At 36.5% G+C, this 19363-nt stretch overlaps 1 protein-coding gene across 6 annotated transcripts in view; it reads left to right on the forward strand.

The window, feature by feature from the left end:
* The first annotated feature begins 3840 nt into the window (after window positions 1–3840).
* Window positions 3841–19363, forward strand: part of znf618 (zinc finger protein 618) — a 41069-nt gene continuing 25546 nt past the window's right edge. The window contains exons 1-3 of one of the 6 annotated variants that reach the window (XM_079606428.1): window positions 3841–3890; window positions 7029–7106; window positions 18943–19216. In XM_079606428.1, coding sequence (XP_079462554.1) covers window positions 18976–19216 — 241 coding nt within the window. In that variant the 5' untranslated portion in view covers window positions 3841–3890; window positions 7029–7106; window positions 18943–18975. Of the gene's footprint in view, window positions 3891–3922; window positions 4368–6717; window positions 6847–7028; window positions 7107–18942; window positions 19217–19363 lie in introns of those variants that run through there. The other 5 variants (XM_079606424.1, XM_079606427.1, XM_079606423.1 and 2 more) reach the window with 5 other exon arrangements.

A 19363-nucleotide genomic window follows, 5' to 3' on the forward strand; every position in this document is an offset into this window, starting at 1 on the left:
TTATGCCTATTTTTTCACATCTTCGCGGACACAACAATAATTTCCCTCGTGTGTTCATATTTTTCCTTCTAATAATGTATGATTTGCAAAAATGAAAACTGCTGCGTCTGTGTAGATTAGAGAATCAAAGTGTGTGTGTGTTGTTCACACGCTACATTATGGCCAAGCATTCGCGCTTAAATAGCATATGACTAACACGCAACGCGCCACTGACTTTAGACTGGGTTTTTCCTGGTCAGTGGCAGAATTGTTTTTTGAAACTGTAAAATAGCACCAGGGAACGTTTGCGCCGGAACACACTCCTCTTTTCACTGAACCCCCGAGCGAAAGTTCATTCCCTAATTTACCGATGTGCGTCTGTGGAGGGAAAAGTCCTCTGTGCGCGGGTGCAAAATAGAAATGATACATGCGTCGGTGTTCAAAGTCAATTGCGCTGGATGCAAGATAGGGCCCCAATGTGTGGCACACATAAAACCGCCTTGAGTTCTTTTTTACAGCTTATTGCACACAAACTGTTAAATACACACAAAATAATTCAGTTATGAAAAACACAGTCAGTTATGTTTTAAGTGAATGTAAACAGTTGAGACAAAACGCATGTGTAATAGTATAACGGATCCATGCGTCAGGTCTTAAAGTAACAGCAGCCTAATATTCCTGCTGCCAAATTATGAAATATAAAAAAAAAGGAAAATTTGGAAAACCACTCGCCACAGTGATTGGTGAGCAAAAAAGTTAATGTCAAGCCCTCTCACTACGTGTTCACATTATTAAAAGACTCTTTATTTGTCTTTATTTTGTGCGTGTTAGTCTACACGTTACAGCTTGTATTATTTCCCCCATTAGAGAATCACTTTGGATAATAGCATCTGCATTGTGTAAGAATTTCTCCCATCTAGCGGTGAAATTGTATTTTGCAAACGAATAGTGCTCTCTAGTGCAACTATGGTAGCCGTTATGTACCAAGAATCTATGACAACATCTTCCAATAGCACTTCATCGAGTTTAACTATCCATGCTCTACTGTTATTCTGCATATATAATGAATTACACAACCAAGCAATGACAAAATAGTGAATGAAAATAGTCCCCTGCTCGGTAACTTCCAACGTGTCCGGCACTAAGTGTGTAATATCATGGCGCTGCTGGTACGGCGGCACAGTTCCTTGATTATTACGCAGTAATGAGAGGATAGTTCCTAGTCATATTGGCCTAGAAAATCACAACTTTTCATTTTCCGTCGGTCTTAGTACATGATGTAACTACAGAAGAGTCAAGTTTTAAATAAAATATCTAAACTCTTTGGTCATTTTTTTGAGAGATATGCTAACCGTCTAATCAGATTCAATGATCTATGCTAAGCTATGCTAAAAGTGCTACCGCCAGACCCGGAGATCGGCTGACTGGATTCAAAAATGGTCAAACTCCACTGTGGGAGTTGGAAAATGAGCCTATTTCCAAAAAAAGTGTTCTTTTAAGTCAAACTACATGACATTAGAGACTTAGTAATTTTGAAAATGATCAAAAATTTATGTTTGTTGAAAACCTAGGCCAGTCCTGCAGAGAGTCTGTTGAATCAATCACAGTAAAGATATTTCTGCAGTTTAAAATAAGTCTCCAGCTCTAAATATCTTGAGCAAATTTGCACAAAATATTCTAGTCTATGTGTGCAAGTCTTCCTACAGTAAATATAAACTATATTTTAAATGCATTCAATTATATTTTTAAATGATTATTTCAAATAAAAGGGAGATTGGGGCTAGTTATCACGTTGCTGTATGTATTTGGTATTTTTTCACATTAAATAAGAAGGTTTGAAAATCCTGTCATTAATTACTCAGCCTGATGTCGTCCCAAACCCGTAAGACTTTCCTTCATCTTCAGAACACAAATGAAGATGTTTTTGATGAAATCTGAGAGATTTCTGTCCCTCCGCATTGACAGATACGCAACTACCTGTACTACTTTGATGCTTCAAAAAGTTCATAAAGAGATCGTAAAACTAATCCATATGAATTGAGCGGTTTACTCTAAATTTTCTGAAGAGACTCGATCACTTTATAAGATGAACAGATTGAATTTAGGCTTTTATTCAGATCTTGCTCAGCAAACAATACACAGAAGCTCAACCGAACCTGCTTGACGTGCGAGAACATTTGGACTAAACCACTCAATGGATTAGTTTTACGATCTCTTTATGAACTTTTTGATTTAAAACTAGATTTAACTCCAAGCTAGTCCATGCCAGCTTGAGTGCATATACTGCCATTAAAACAAAACATGAGCATCCCAAATAGGAAACTCTCACTTTAATTAAAAAAATATATATAATTTTTTTTTTTTATAAAAATGTTACACATTAATTAAAGATGAACAATACTTCTACATCAATTTATTAATCTTATAATATCAACATACATTAACTTATACACTTTTAAGATCAAACGTTGTAATACTATTTCTTAATGCACTGTGAACCGACATGGACATTTTTATAAACTAACATTAACAAAGGTTATTAGTTTGTGCACAAATATATCACTCATTGTTAGTTTTTTAATAAATAAGAGCTTATTGTAAAGTGTGACCAATAGATACTCATGGGTCTAAAATAAAAAACAGACAGGAAAAGGAGCAAATTCATGTTTTGGTTTCATTTTGTATTAAATACTACAGCATATGAGACGTGTGAGGTTGGATTAGCAAGCTTCTAAATATGAGAATTCACAGAAATACGTTTTTCTATGTTTTTTTGTGAAAATTAGAATTTGCATGACAAATTTCATGAATTGCATTTGTTTCTGTCCACCCTCCGACTGGCCGCTAGAGGCGCTGCGGGCGAGGAGTGAAGAAGGGAAAAAAGGAAACAGCACACAACACATAAAAGTCCTTTCATTCGAGCTTTGCTATTTTTCAAGGTTTTTGCTACAAAAACGTGCAACTGATATAATCCTTATTTTCTGTAAATCAAGACTTTAATATTTCACTCACTTCATGTGTGTGCATCTCTGTAGAGCATTATGACAAAAACATGGCAAAAAATGATCTAGTAAAAATTCAGGCAAAAAAAAAAAAAAAAAAAAAACCTGAAACAAGTAACTTGTGGGTCTAACAGAAGAGTTTTTTTTCATTCAGGCAGAAGAAAAATAAGTTTGGTCATGAATGTAAAAAAACAAAAAAACAAAACAAAACACTTTGCATGTACAAATTTACAACTGCATTGAAACCCACAGGTCAATTATTTTTCTTTTCTAACCCAAATGCCGGGCCAGCTGACGTGATATCAGCTTCATAAAGGCATTGTGTGAAATTAACAGGGGGGCAGTGTTCCGAAAGATATTGAAGCCGACCTGGGCGCCGCCATTGGCTAGCGGACCCCCACCTGCTGTTAGCATCCCATTGACTCCCATTCATTTTGGCGTCACTTTGACAGTGAATAACTTTACATCTGAGGCGTTTAAAGACACCGTTTGTCCATTGTTTATTTCTAAAGAAACACGAAAATGTATAAAAGGCTCCATTACCTTGTATCTTACGTTATGGCCCCGTAGAAGCAGTTTTTGTAAAAACAGGCTAACGATTGCGTCATACCCGCGCGACTCTGTCGCACAAGTCGAAAAATTACCGTATGGACAGGCAGAGAAGCTCGCAAGCAATCGGGAGGACGTGGAGGCATAAAGTCAAGGGAGAAGCCCATAGAGAGTGATAAAGTTGCTCCCGTTGCTAGCTCATGGACAGCAAATACCCACGCTCTCCGTCTCTGCGAGATTCGGAAGGGAATGATTCAGATTTCTCTCGGCACAGCTACTAGAAGACCTACAGGTTGCTCACGTCACATCTACGTCGTCAAGCTCAGTTTGAGTCTGCGCAGTTCGCCTTGCGATCAGGAAGTAAGTGCTTCTAATTGACTTCACTGCTCTCCGTTGAAACCTATGGGGTCGCTGTGTCCAGTTTATATACTGTCTATGGAAATTAAGGCATTTGCAAACTGAGAACCTGCCCTAGCATGATGGCGGATGAGTGTGTCCGTGGGGCAGACCGCAACATTTCTATAGCATCGAGACATCAGGAAGAGAAGCAGCAAAATCACTGAAAACTAAATTCTGGAGCTCTGTTTCTAGAGGAGAGAGAGAGGGGGAGAGAGAGAAAGAGAGAGAGAGGGAAAAAAATGCCCCGGAAAGACCCGCTCGTTTCGTCATTTTGAGACCCGAAGGGGAGGATTTCTTCATTCCCAGAAAATTTCTCCGCATGACCCGCATCATTTTGGGAGGAAACAAAGTGGCGCGCGCGTCTTTCCTCATTCACAAATGATACAATGTAACGGGCGCTTTGATCGCAATCATCCGGAGCTCGTGTTTGTGCGCGCGGTAAGATCGAATCCCGATTCTCTCTCAGATGTGATCTGAATGTGTCGTGCACTGCATGGATCTGGTGATGATTTTTTTTTTTTTTCTCTTTTTGCGGATCTGCTTTCGAAATAAAGTTTTGCAGCGAGTTAGTGTTGCAGTGAATTGTTGCATGTGTCCTGCAGTGTGTGTGCTCGGATCGAGCCGAGGCTTTTGCAGCAGATTTGTGGAGTTGAAATCAGACGGGGTAGGGTAGAATCTGAAAACACAAAAAGCACACGCAGCAGCCATGTTTGCTGAATTTTCCTGTGAATTTTTCGAGCCCCACTCTTCTCGGGCGATGCGAAGGAAAGCGTGTCTCGAGCGGCTCGCTCGCGCACTAAACAACTTCACGCGCTGAACTTTGATGCAAGTGAAAGTGAAGGAAGTGTGATTACTGAAAGACAGCTTTATTTTCGATGAAATCAGAGTGTGTAAATGTCGTTTTCGTTTTTGCAGCGAAATTAGCGCCCTCTGTCGGGAGATATTTCGAGAAATTAAGAAATTGCAATTAATTTTGCTTGCAGGCATATTTATTTGTTTCTACATATTCGACACTTCTCATTATCTTTGTGAGTTTAGACTGATTCGTTTGTTGTTGTTTCAGACAAACTTCTTCATGCTGTTTAATATTCATTATTTTTGTTTTCAATATGCACTATTTATTTTTGTAAAGCATTACATTTTCTGAACGTGTTAAGGAAACAAAACGTATTTAAACGACAAGCCACTCTTTCCAGCTGGCGTTTTTCCTTTCACACACATATTGATTTTTCTGTTTTCTTTTTGCACAGCCCAACTGCAAATATTGTAGTGATCAGTGAGAGCTGACAGAGGGTGCAGAATGGACGGGATTTTGTTCATGTGTCATGAACAGAAAGCAGTGAAATGTAATGTTCACACGTGTTGGTGTCGGAATGATGTTTGCTAGTTACACGAGGGAAGTGAAAATCTGTTTAACTTCCTTTTTAAATGCACTGAAAAACTGTGTTTCAAGCAGCACTGCATGTAACAGTTAAAAGACATTTTTCAAATATATTCAAGTATATTGTGAAAATTGAAGGAGAAAAAAAAAGTCATCATTTTCTTCTTCTTTCTGTTATTAAAATAGTCATTTTTGTTCGCTGTTTGCATTAAATAGCAATTTCCTGTTCTGGGCAGCAGTCTTTTATTTTCTGTAATTTTCTGTCAGCGGCTGAAATTTGATGACAGGTCCTGTTTTTAATCTCTTCTGTCTGGAGGAAGAAAAAAAAAAATCAAAACAAAGATGTCAATGTATATTTTCAATACTTGTGTCTGAAAACAAAATGTATAAATGCGCCACTGATAATAATTTAACAGTCGCTGTAATCATTGACAGTTTGACATACAACCTTTTTATATGTGGAAATATAGTTTTATCAGTTTCCTTTACTTGTGCTGAATACACATGAGAAATGCAGTATGCTTTATGACCTGCTGTTTTCATCATCTCATTTTAGAAAAAGGGGCCCAGCATGTAAGAGGCTTTAAAGGGACAGTTAAAAAATGAAAAATTCTGTCATTTACTCATCCTCATGCATTCCTGTATGGCTGACTGACTTCTGTGCGACACACGAAACATGTTCTGTGCAATGCAGGGGTGCAAAACCGCTTTGGACCCCATTGACATTCATTGTACGGACAAATAAATTACAAAATGAAGTTAGTCATGCAGGTTTGATACGACATGAGGTTGAGTAAATTAATTAATTTGTTATTTTTAGGTGAACTATTCCTTTGATGCAAATTATGCAAAAAAAAATTGTCATTCATTTTTAGTGGGCTCAAAGTCTGAGAGCACTCGTGAAATGTTTCTCTTTTGCATTTTTATAGTTTCATGCAACATTAAATCCAAATTCAGGCAAGTTCATTACAAATGTTATTATCGGCATAACAATTTTAGAGAGTTTCAATTGCAATATGTAGATGAATTTGTGAATTTCTATTTGTTGTTTCACCCTTTTTTAAAATGGCATTATGAACTGCTAGTTTTTGCAAAATGCATGTTGCGTATCATTTGAGAATGATTTTGAGCAACTTCCGTGATTCAGTGGAAACATGCTGACCTTTTGTACAAAGAATCATGATTTTTGTGCATGAATCATCAGGTTTTCATGGCTTGTGTCACAAATGTGACCTGGAATTTTTTCTTATGACATTTTAAGAATCCTAAAACTTTACGACTGAAATAAAATCCCAGGTTTCAACGTGTTCTTAGAACTTTGGAACCACATAAATTCCATTTGTTTTTTTCTCCTCTGCTTTCTTAGGAAAACAACATCGCTACGTCGATGTCAAAGCGTGATTTTTAATGCTGCGGTCTAAGATTAGCTGTAAATGGTGTGGTCGGGAGTATATTCAGATCTATATTGGTGAATCGGGCCGGTTTAGGTCAGGATTTTCTGCTCTAACACCAAACCCACACACTGCCCTCCAACTGGTACTAATCTAAGAATAGAATTTTCATGGAAATTTTCAGAAGCCTGCCTTCCCCCTTTTGTGTAATAAATTTAGGGATTTTCCATGCAAGGCGTCTGGCCTCTGTAATTTTCCACTGCATTTCAATGTCAGTAACTTGGAGCAAGTGGCTAAAATGTAACCCATTGACCCTTTTGTTTTCAGATCTTCCTCTTGTTTGGCTGACTTCGGGAGAGAGGGAAATAAAGAGAGCGGTTGACTCCTCGAGCTCTGCACCACAAGGTAACTCTCCTTTACTCAGGACGTTTTCATCAACGCTTCACACCACGTGAGGTCTTTGTTTTACTTCAGTACTTTATGATGACTTCAGCTTTGAAGCGGCAAGAAGGACCACCGTAGAAGTGTCGTCGAGTAGTGTGTTCCTCTCGTGTGGAGTGTTCTGAAGCCCTGCAATATCTTTGTTTGAAAAACAGACCCAAATTAAAGTCATATTTCCTTTCCTGCTGTTTTCAAATATCATTCCCCGATTGAACTGCTGCAATATTTTTGTTCTCAATCTCAGTGCAAGTGGAAGGTTATCAGTGAGTAATTTTTTTTATCATAACTTTTTTCACAAAGCTATTGTTTGGTTTCAAAGGACTTGAAATATGGGAAACGTTTTTTTTTTTTTTTTGGTTCGGTTCAATTGATTAAAAAACGCATAAAAATGCAATTCATTAACATAATGAATTTAATGCTGCTCTTTGATGTTTTTTTATTTTATTTCTGAATTCAAATTAATTTTAATAGGCCCCTCCACACCCCAGAAAATAAAAGATGTATGTTCTCATATCATAATGAAGAAAAGCCTCATTAAAGGAAAGAAAATCTTTTAGTTTTGCATAATCACCGAAGATGCTGTAGCATTTGTAGTTGTTTTTCTTTTATCCCGAATGGGAGTCTATGGCATCCCCATGATCTGTGAATAGGAAAATGATGCACACTTATAGAGGTGGTCCTAAATAGTAATCTGACCAACAGTCGCTGGGATGAACTCTATAGCTCCACCACCAGTTAAATAAATTCTTATTGATATAACTTTTTAATGCTTTGTCCTAGTAACAATATGTTTAGTTCATCTGATTATGTCTTCCATGCTGAGAACAATTAATACCTTACATCTAGACTCCGCCCCTTTACATTAGTCGCCGTTTAGTAAAATGTTGTCAGATTCTTACCCAAATTGACTCAAAATGTTAATATTCATTTTTGTTCAAAAGTTATGATGATGTGAAGCTAACTGTGTCAACCCAAATTAGATTATATGGTATATCTTGGCAAAACTTTAATCTATTGAAATGAAATTTGGTATGCTTCATCGACAGCTTGATCTGAGGGTATGTTCCAAATTTGGGAACAGTGCCACCTACAGGCCATGAGATTTGGAAATTTTTGCTCATAACTTCTGAAATGTTGACCAGAAAATCTTGTCTATGGGTTAAATCTTGATCTTGGTGTCTACCAGTGATGCGCGGGTTGATCCAAAATGAGCGGGTGCCTGTGGTTACCCGCGGTTACGAGTCATCCAAAAATATTTTAAATGATATTCGGGTCGCGATCGGTCGGGTCGTTTGAAATAAAGATGCCAATTAAACCTTTGTAATTTATAGTAATAGTACTAGACACAATTTTCTATGAAATGCATATAGGCCTACACTTTATTGTCTGAATAACTGCGCGAGGATGACGCACAAGCTCAGTCTGCAGGCAGAGATGAAAGTGGGAAATCCTTATTCACCTTTTGAATGTTGAGCGCGTTATTAACTTTAGAAAATAAAAGCTGACGCGGGACAAAATGCCCGATTTCCCAACACGTTGAACTGAGCAATGCCATTTTACCGTTTTAATAGGCTACTTTTAAACGCATATAGCTCAGTAATGTCAGTTTTATGTATTTGCTGAGAGGGGGCGGAGGGGGATTTTTGTTAGGAAAGTCCGGGGAGAGACGCACACGTCGATTAGACTGGATAAACACATGCAGCATCTTAATTGTTAAGAAAATGGAACGAAATAAATGAATAAATCAAGCCTTTATTACATAACACTAGGCGATATCATACAGCATTCAGAAAAATGCTGCGCCCGCACCCCTAGTTCCTCCGTCTATGTCCCAATGACGCTACGATGAGCATTTATTAGCTACTTTAAAAAAACGCGGGTCAGGAAGCGGGTCGGGTACGATATTTTCTTTCTTTTTTTTTTTGCGGTCCGAGTTGCGGGCGGGTTAGTTGAAAACGTCGGTCGGGTGCGGGTCGTTTATACATTGACCCACGCATCACTGGTGTCTACTGGTTAAATCTTGATCTTGGTGTCTATGGGTTTCTCGGGTCGTGCAGAATCCACCAATACAAATTTAGCTTGGACCATTATGAGATTTGATACATTTTTGCTTACACGTGTGTTACCAAAGTCCCTTTCAAGGAAAGTCTGTTCACTTGGCGGCATATTTCAGAATGTTGTAAATGTATATTGAGGACCACTGTAGATATGAACCACACAATTATAATATGATGATTTGATGACTATTTAAAATTTACTTCAGGTTGTAAAATATGGTGACTTTAATAATTTATGTATAACGGTTAAAAATACATTTTTACCTTGAAAAATATATTTTAAAATGTCTTTGAAAATAATGATTTAGAAGTGTTCAACATGACACTGAGTGAATGACGACAGTATTTATTTTTGGTGAACTATTCCTTGAAATTCTTCATAAAACGAAGCAACTAAGCTGTACATTAACGCAGATGCTGTGTTTTCCTTTAAATCCCTTAGAAACTCTATTAATGTCCTGCTTTTCCCCAAAAGCAATGAATACAAAATGACTCTTTGATATTGCGGCTCTGTAGGATAATGCTAAGCCCAACTGCCTTTATGTAAATTTGGGCCTTAGTTTTTATTCTGGTAATTATTAACGTTACATCACTCTGGGAACGTAGATTTCATGATGTGCTGCATTGACTCCATACTGTTTGTTGCTCATAGCAAACTCTTCCACTCGCGCTGCTAAACCGCCACAGTTCAGAGGACGCTGAGACGAAATAAGTACAAAATTATGGATTTGTGAAGGAATTTTTTTTTTTTTTTTTTTTTTTGGGTCTGTATTGATTTGGAAATTCAATGGCAAACATCAGTTTTATTTCTGTATAAATTAATATAATTTATTTTGCTGAAATATGTAATGTAATGTCTTTTTTATTTTATTATTTGTTTTCCAATATACAGTTTTTATTAACTAAAACCATAAAAAACATTGTAAAAAAATACTTTATTACATAATAAAATGTGTGTGTGTGTAAATATGTATGTATATGTGTGTGTATATATATATATATATATATATATATATATAATTTACTAATTTATTTATTAAGTTCATTAATGTTTTTTATGGTTTTAGTAAAAAAAAAAATATATATATATATATATATATACATACACTTATTATTGTTATTATTATTTTTTTATTAAAACAACATTGCTTTACAGAAACCAAAAAAGATGCTTTTAAAAAAAACAAAAGAATATGTCTGTCATTAATCTGGAATTATGGTATTATGTTTTTTTAATATTCGTTGAGCTGCAGAAGGTAACTTTGCTCCAGTGACTCCTCACACACACTAAGTGTCTGAACACGCGTAAAGCTAAGCTATCTCACACAGTCTGCCACCTCCTGCTTAAAGCCCGAGCCTGAAAGATCACTTTCACGATGTTGATTCTCAGAAACGGTCCAAGCCCTTCTGCAACGTGGGAAATTCCTCAATGCCCAACCTTGCCTCGGGACAGAGTGTCACCTAATATATATTAATGCCTTTAATTATTCTTCATTTATGTTGGTAGAAACCTTTCTTCGGTGAAACATAACACGCATACTATCAAAGTCCTTGGAGTCTAAAACCACCCTTTTATTAGATAGACCAAAAACAAACAATCAAAAAACATGTAGCCGTTTTCCAGTAAAATGATATTTTGTGTTACACAGAAGAAATGCAGACAGGTTTGGAGACACATGTGTCTGAGAATATGACAGGGATTTCAGTTTTGAGTTAACAATCCCTTTAAGCCATGGTGATTATTTGACAGATTTATTTTAATATTTAACATTTTATTTTTAACTGCCATCCCCTGTTTTGAACATCTGAATTTGGTAATTCATGAATGCATTGGATTACGGTCGGTCTCTATTTAAAGACACTCAGCAGATTATTGCTGTAAAGCATAGCATATAAGTGTAAAGCAAATGTACTGAACTAAACATTTATTTTATACAAAATGTATGTTTTACAAAATAATTTGGACTCAAATTTCCAGACAATTAAAGCCACGTTGTGTTAAAAAATTTGAAGTTGATATCACGAAAAAATGAGCTCACTAAAAGGTTTTAAAGAAACGTTGTCATGGTAACACAATGGCCAATTTCAGAAACGGATTAATTTAAGCGTTTAATCTTTCGAATAATACATAATTTAGGATGAGATTCCAAATGACTTGCAATCAGTAATCTATATAAAATTCCAATATTTCTTTGCATTTTTGTTGTTTTTCATTTTGTCTTTATTTATTTATAACTTTAATATTTCTTATTATTAAAAGGTTATTTTATATTTTTTATAGTTTAAAGGCCATTGATGTTCAAGTCATTAAAACTTATCATTAACAAGTTATATTGTGTATAATATGTATATTTTCTCATTATTTGGTGTGTCCTGGTTTTTGCTTTGAATGGCAGCTGTCAATCAAACTGACATGGACTCCATGCGATTGTTCACGACTGATGATCCATGTTATCCCAGCATGATTTGTGAAATTTCCAAAGAGCATCTTATGTGCTTGAGTGGAAGCAAGACGATCTGACCTTTTGCACAAACATGGTCAGTGTCGCAAATGTGCTTGTGTTTGGTTAGGAGACGTACTCTAGAATCTGAAAGGAATAGTTCACCCAAAAACTAAAATTCACTCATTCTTATGTTCTGTGGAATACAAAAGAATATTTTTTTTCAGCTGTTTTTTTCCTCCCATTCAATGAAAATCAATAGGTTGCAGGACTTTCAAGCTCTAAAAATACATAATTTATATAATATTTCACTGAATATTTTGCAGTGTGTTGCATTTTTAGCTTGAAAGTGAACATAAGCATTGGTGATTGGATCGGCGTCGGTCATAGTCTCAAATATATTGGTGATCAGCATTACTTTATACACGTTGTCAGCTACTGTTGTTGAGAGGTGGTTGAATATGATTGAACTTTTCTAACTTTAGTTAGTGTGTAATGTTGCGGTTTGATCATAAACAACATCTGCAAAGTTACAACGCTCAAAGTTCAAAGCAAAGAGAGATATTTTATTGTAAAGAAATAGTTAAGGACTACAACAAACGGCTGGTAGGAACTACACGACATTCCTCCCGGGTTAGTGACATCACCAACCCTAAAATTTGCATAAACCCCGCCCCCTGAACACGATTTATAGATTATCAAGACACAATATGCTAATCAGTGACTAGAAGATAACTACACAAAAGCTTCATAAATTCATCAACTAACCATTCAGAAATGTCCTGTTGCTTCTACATGTTGTCACTTCTTTACATTTTTGGTATCACTTTATTTGACAGTCCATATGTACTTATTCTATTACAATAACTGGGTAATAACTACTAACCCTGAACCTAACCTTGACCCATGTAGTTACCTTATATTAACCAGTACTCTAGGTAAGTACACATACTGTAAAATAAAGTGCGACCACATTTGTCATGTAGTAATTATTCTGTGTACATGTTATGTGATGGTGGACTGTGAGTTGCCGTGGGCTTCTTGATGGCCTCCTTTGGTGTGGGTCTTTTTGCTCGGATACTTTGGAGGGTTGCCAGTTCTGGGCAGATTTATAATAATTGTGCTACATTTCATCACCTTCTTATTAATAGTGGCGCTTGCTAAATCCCATGCACTTACGCTGCAAACACCCTCGAATTTTGGATTAAATTTAGCATGAAGCGCCACTTGCATGTTTTTTTTTTATTTAGTCTTAGTCGTAGTGCAGTCAAATGTACTTTTTATCATATTTAGTCAAGCTTATACTGCTGTGTTTTGTTGCATGAAGCCGGTTTCAGTTGCTATACTGTTATTTCATGTTTATCACCACTTGTGCCACACGGTTCCGGAGCTGGTTTATTCTGGGTTCGAGATCGCTAACCAAAACTGTGCCAATCAGTTGTGAGCAAAGTGACCGATATCTGATGTGCATCTTTTGTAGTGCGACCTTATGTTTTTAAAATGATTTGTTAGTCTTTCTGAGTGGAACTTCTAAAATGCAGTGGCTTGTTAGGGAAAAGGTGGACGGCGAGCATTGTGAGCCGCTGACCCACATCTAAACCAGGTTGGGTTTGCATGGGTTTTGTCAACGGCATTTAAAGGAACACTCCATCGTTTTTTTTTAAATATGGCTTATTCACCGTCTTTCCTACATTTAGATAGGTGGGCAAATGCATTTTTGTCTCAGTGCATGCATTGTTTTAGTTTGGCAGGGTCACCGCTAGCTTAGCTTAGCATAATGAATGGAATCCTTTGTTGCCAGCTAGCATGTTCTGAGTAAAAGTGATCCGAAAAAACAAAAAACTCCTAATTACTTCTCGTGGTCTGCGTATTCACAACGAGTACGAATAGCGATTATTTGAAAACATTCAAATCATTTGGAATTACTATTGGGAATTCCACTGTTTTATAAATTATTTTAATAAAAATGTTACCTGTTTTCATAATGTAGTAGAGTGTTAATATAGGCTTGATGGCCTATATTGGGGCGGCAGTGGTTCAGTGGTTCATGTAGGTTGTCTACAAACCGGAAGGTTGGTGGTTCAATCCCCGGTTCCACCTGACCAAGTGTCGAGGTGTCCATGAGCAAGACACCTAACCCCCGCTGCTCCCGACGAGCTGGATGGTGCCTTGCATGGCTGACACCGCCGTCGGTGTATGAATGAGTGAATGAATGGGTGAATGTGAGGCAATATGTAAAGCGCTTTGGTGGCCATTGGGTCTGTGAAAGAATTCTCCGTTTCTAAACTAAAACGCAGTAGTGTGGATGAGGCCTGAGAAGCTTTGATGGCAGATTTAGCCGCAAACAAACCGTGCAATCGTCTCGTGACAGAACACAGACTGGCTGAAAGACACTTTTATTTAACCAGAATATATCGATGGAGATCGCTGAACTCCAGCATACATGTTTGTCAGTGTTTTCAGATCATCAGTATAGAGAGAGTGTGTGTGCGCAGGGTTGCCAGATTGCAAATACAAAGTAAAACACCGGTCAGAAAATATATCCATTTAGGAGAAAATCTCTGATTGTGGGGTTTAAACTCTTGACATGATGAAAGCCCGTAGAGGCTTGTACAAACAGTAATATTTGGTCTCCTCTAGTGTCTAGTTTTAACTACATTTTATTCTCGTCTTTTTTACGATATTGCATTGATATAGTCAGTTATTCTTTAATGACATTGGTGTCTCGTATTAGTTATGGGGAAAAGCTTGTATAAAATTGTGTCATTGTTTTCGTTAAATAAAGATATTTTGCTGATGGCTCTTATTCTTAGAAGAAATGGTTTCTTTTTTAGGTGCTTCATATATATAAACTTTTATGGGTTTCCTTTGGGATCAGTTTCTTGATTTAGTTTTATTAATTTAGTTTTTGTTTTATGATTTAAACCATTCATAAATGCACTTTATCACTAGAAATTTTTTAAATAAGCATTAAACATGAAAGTATTATGCAACAATATTGTTATTTCCAATCGCGTAAAACGATAACATGTTGATGACGCAAAAGAATAGATCATGTAACCCTTATTTGTAGTGTATGGCAGTGTCTCAGGCTTCATCGGGTAAAATAATAACTGTGCAGGTTATAAAAATAACACCCAACCGCAAACGTGCTCTTGTTCCTCTGATCTCTGAGAAAGAATCGAACGATTAAATCTCTGGGGGAAATAATGAAACATCCAACAAAACGAAAAGGTGGAGAATGTAATTATGAATACAGTAATTTAAAAATGAATTATTTATATATTAGGCTATAAGGATAAACAACCCTAATATGAATTAATACATGTACAAGTAATACAAATGACAATGAATATTATTAAAGTAAATACAGAACACACAAAATTGTAGGAATGTAATGATTTTATATAAATGTGTTTATAAATGTATACACATACACACATGCATACATGCACACACACATGCATGCATACATTTTATATACATATACATATACATATAGGTATATATATATATATATATATATATATATATATGTATATATATATATGTGTGTGCATATTCCTCCATCCCAGACCAGGTTCAGTCTTTTCATCTCCTGCTTGTTTTGCAATTTTGATTTCCATCAAAAATTTAATCAGGGCTCAGCACTGGCCCGTGTGCTGCCCTGAATTTCTAATTTTAGTCTATTCTTTCAGGATTTATTTTTTGTATAATTCAAGAGCGCTTTTCAATATCTCCCAGTTATTAAATTTTAATTCGGAGATCATTAGCATATAAATTGAAAAGGCTTTTTTTTTTTTTTTTATAGGTGCCCACTCTTTCAGATGAAATTTAAGAGGCAATATTTCTTTTTTCACCACTTCCATTTAAATGCAAAACAGTAAAAAGAAAAAAAAAAACAAATAAACAAAAAAGGAAATTATTCCTTTTTTTCACATTATTCATTTTTATGAAAGTGGTGCAGGCATGCCAGGGTTTTTCATGACGGGGACGTGTCAGTGTATTCTGGTTCAAGGAAACTAGGGCTGTCAGCCTAATCTCCTCCAGTCATCTCCTGAAATAGCCTGAGAGTAATAAATTCTCATTAGGTGACAGTGTTGAAATTCTCGTACCACAGTTTGGAGTTGGTTTTCAAAATGAATCGGTTAAAAAGCACACCTGTGCGCACTAATAATGCCCCCTGGCTCTTTCTGTGAAGGACATGTAATTAAGAGGTGCTATCCGCACATTTTTATTTTTTGAAGAAAAGTAAATTTAAAAATTATTACTTTGTGTTTGATTTGTATTTGTTTTACATTTTAGTCATGACAATAATGTTTCAGTCAAGGCATGTTCATTTGGTGTTTTATCTATTTATTTACCTTTTATTGTATATTTTTATTTTTATTTCTATTAATAAAAGGTCTGTAGCACGCTACTGAGAATCCAGCTTTGGCTGGAACTACTTTTCTAAAAGCTAGTGACCAGCTACTGACTGGTTTGTTTTTAGAAACCAACTTGTATGATCCAAAACACAGCTACTAGCATGATTTGTTTTCCAGTGTTGTTATTATCATAAATGTTGTAATTAGTGGTGATATATGTATATACAGTGCTTAGCATAAGTGAACACACCCATGCTAAAGTTGACTAAAAAGAGGAATAAAAAATCATCTTTTGGAAATGGATCTTAATGACTTAATAAAAAAATGAGGAAAACTCCAACCTTTAAGGACATCAATTTTCTTTTGTGAATGAAAAATGTATCGTAAATAAATAAATGTTCTTCCTTAAAATCGACATGAAATCAAAATTGACCCCATTTACTTTGTTAGCGCATATGTGGTTAACAATTAATCCGTGCAAGTTAATACACAGAAAAAAATAGTTTGCCGTTGTAATCTTTAATCAAAATCGGAAAAGTTACTTCCGGTCTGGAATGGCGTTCCTTCTCTGATGACGTGAGTTTGACGGCTTGGGTTGAAAACGCTTCACCGCTCCCTCAGACCGCTAGTCTGCTATGAGCGAGAGATGGAGAGGAGGAGCGCTAAAGTAACCCTGACCTTCTTTTAATATTCCCTTTCACTTGGAAATACGTCACAACACTGGAGAAAAGTCTTTAGCAACTTCCGGTTCATGTGGACTTTAAAAAATAGTGTGCATAAGTCAGGACACCCTATGTTAAATTCGGCAGCAGATTTTTATTTTTTTAAAGGCCAGTTATTTCATGGATCCAGGATACTATGATCCTGATAAAGTTCCCTTGGCCTCTGGAATTAAAATAGCCACACATCCTCACACACCCTTCACCACACCTAGATTGGCATGGTTTATTTCAGTTCGCCTAATAGCTGGTTTGATTTTCAATGAGATGATCTTATGGAAAGTACCCAATGTCAATCTCTCCTTAAAGTTTTCCTCATTGTTTCAACTTTAGCATGGGTGTGTTCACTTACGCTGAGCACTGTATATATAGGGTTTATTTTTTTTAAATTTTTTTGGCATCAGCTAATACCTTTTCTGTTTGGCCAATAAGTGTTGTAAGAGGGACTTTTATTTTGACAGTGGTGAGAACACAGCTCCTAAATGCAGGCATACCGGAACAACCATTTATTTTAATAAATATTATGTAAAATATATATTTAATTGCCGCAATTGTTATGCTTGTGTTATTTATAGTCTTTAAATTAAACTGTGTAATATCATTTATTGAATGTGTTGGCCGTCGGTCATCAGAAACTATATCAACGTTATTATTAGTGGTGATATTAGTATTATATTATGATATTAGTATTATAGTATTAATATATAGTGATTATATATATTATACACTTATTTCCTTCAGCATTGGCCAATAAGTTGTTCTGTTTGGCCGATACGTGTCGGAAGCAGGACTTTAATTTTGACAGCGCAGATAACATGGTGCCTAAATGCAGTGTCATTCATAAATCCTCTCCCGTGGCCTCATGGGATAGTAAAGTGTCGATTGAAAGCTCACTACAGAGTCTCGGTGGAAGTAGGTCATCCGGGGACACTTACTGTTTTATAAATACTATGCATTCAGACATACTGCTTTTTTTAAGGGTTTCTTGCATACTATGTAGTATTGCATACTTGCATACTATTGTTCTCATTTGTAAGTTGCTTTTGACAAAAATGTCTGCTAAATGTAAAATGTAATGTAAATGTAGTAGGGAAGTATTCGATTTTAGACACAGCCAATGGTTGTAGACCTGAAAAAGAAAGCTGGTTGTAAAATAATTAATATTCTAATATCCGTTATATACCCCCCCCCCCCCCCCCCCCCACACACACACACACACAATCACAAGCAATTTTATCTGATGAACCAAAAATATTGATTTATGCATTACTCAATTTCATGTTTTGTGATATTTAGAATTGTATTTTTTGTTTTATTTATTTTTTTGAGAAGGATCTTCCTCTTTCCTCCTCAAAGAAAACATCTCTGGTAGATATAGATGGAGCTGTAGATTCTGTAGATTGCAGACACATGTATCAAGTTGATTTTATTTCTCTGCAGAGAGTTTTGGGTAATAATGCATATACGGTTGTAGTTCTCTCAAACATAAATCTCTGCTATTCTGAACGGTTATGAATGTCTCCCACACAGAAGGAAATATTGTATGCTTCAAAACAGTTCCTCTGCATTACAGAATTCAATGTTAAATTCGATTATGCTACTGTATAGAGTTTCTGAATTTGTTTTGATTGCTTCTCCTAATCTTGTTCTTATTGTATTTTAATACTTTACAAGACATGGATTGCCCCAAATTCACATTTGGGCACTTAAAGAGGACCTATAATGCTTTTTAACATGTTCTTCTTTCTTTAGTGTGTAATGTTGCCGTTTGAGCATGAGAAAGCTCTGCAAAGTTCCAGTTCTTCTCTATATCAGTGTCAGTGTTTCTGAACTCCTGAAACGCCTCCATTGTAGTCTTGAGTTTCTTCCGGGAACACGTCGCAATATTCCTCATTTAAATAATTAATACGCAGAAAAAAGGGGCGGGGCCTGGTTGAGTTAGTTAGTATTGTGTTGAAACTGGGGATTATGGTAAGGGGCGGGACATTTTCCAAACTCACTTGAAGCGCTCGACCAATCACAACACACTGCTCCAGCCGACCAATCAGAGCACAGTGTGCTTTTCAGTAGGAGGGGCTTCATAGAGACCGGGACTAAACAGAGCATTACTGACAGACTGGGAAGAGAGGAGCCGCAACAATTGAGAATGAGTAAAAAAGTAAAAAAAGGTATTAGGTTCCCTTTTAAATGCCGCCTCCTGTGTTTGTTTTTTACAGTTTCCTTTGGTCTTGCTGAGCAGTCGAGGAGTCATGAGTTGTCAGGAGGTTCCTAACCCCAGCCAGGAGCCGAAGGACACCGCTGTGGTCCCGACTGAGGCAGGAGCCACGCAAGCGGTCCCGACAACCTCCCCGAAGCTCCCCTCGGTCACCGTAAAGACCGAGGTGGCGTCCACCGCCGAGTCTGTGGCCAGTAACGGCAAAGCGAGTGACGGGAACATACCGGCTGAGATCTGTGTGGTTTTGGGGAGCTCTCGCAACTCGCAAACACAAGGTATGAAATAGTTTTTAGTCATGAGACATTCTACAAATGGGTGCCATGTGTATCCCTCACATACACACACTACTCAAAAGTCTGGAATTAAGTTGTAATAATATTTTACAATACAAACCTGTATTTTTATTAGTACATGCAGCCTTG

This window comes from Phoxinus phoxinus (genome assembly GCF_949152265.1).
Source record: "Phoxinus phoxinus genome assembly, chromosome: 3".
Lineage (NCBI taxonomy): Eukaryota > Metazoa > Chordata > Actinopteri > Cypriniformes > Leuciscidae > Phoxinus > Phoxinus phoxinus.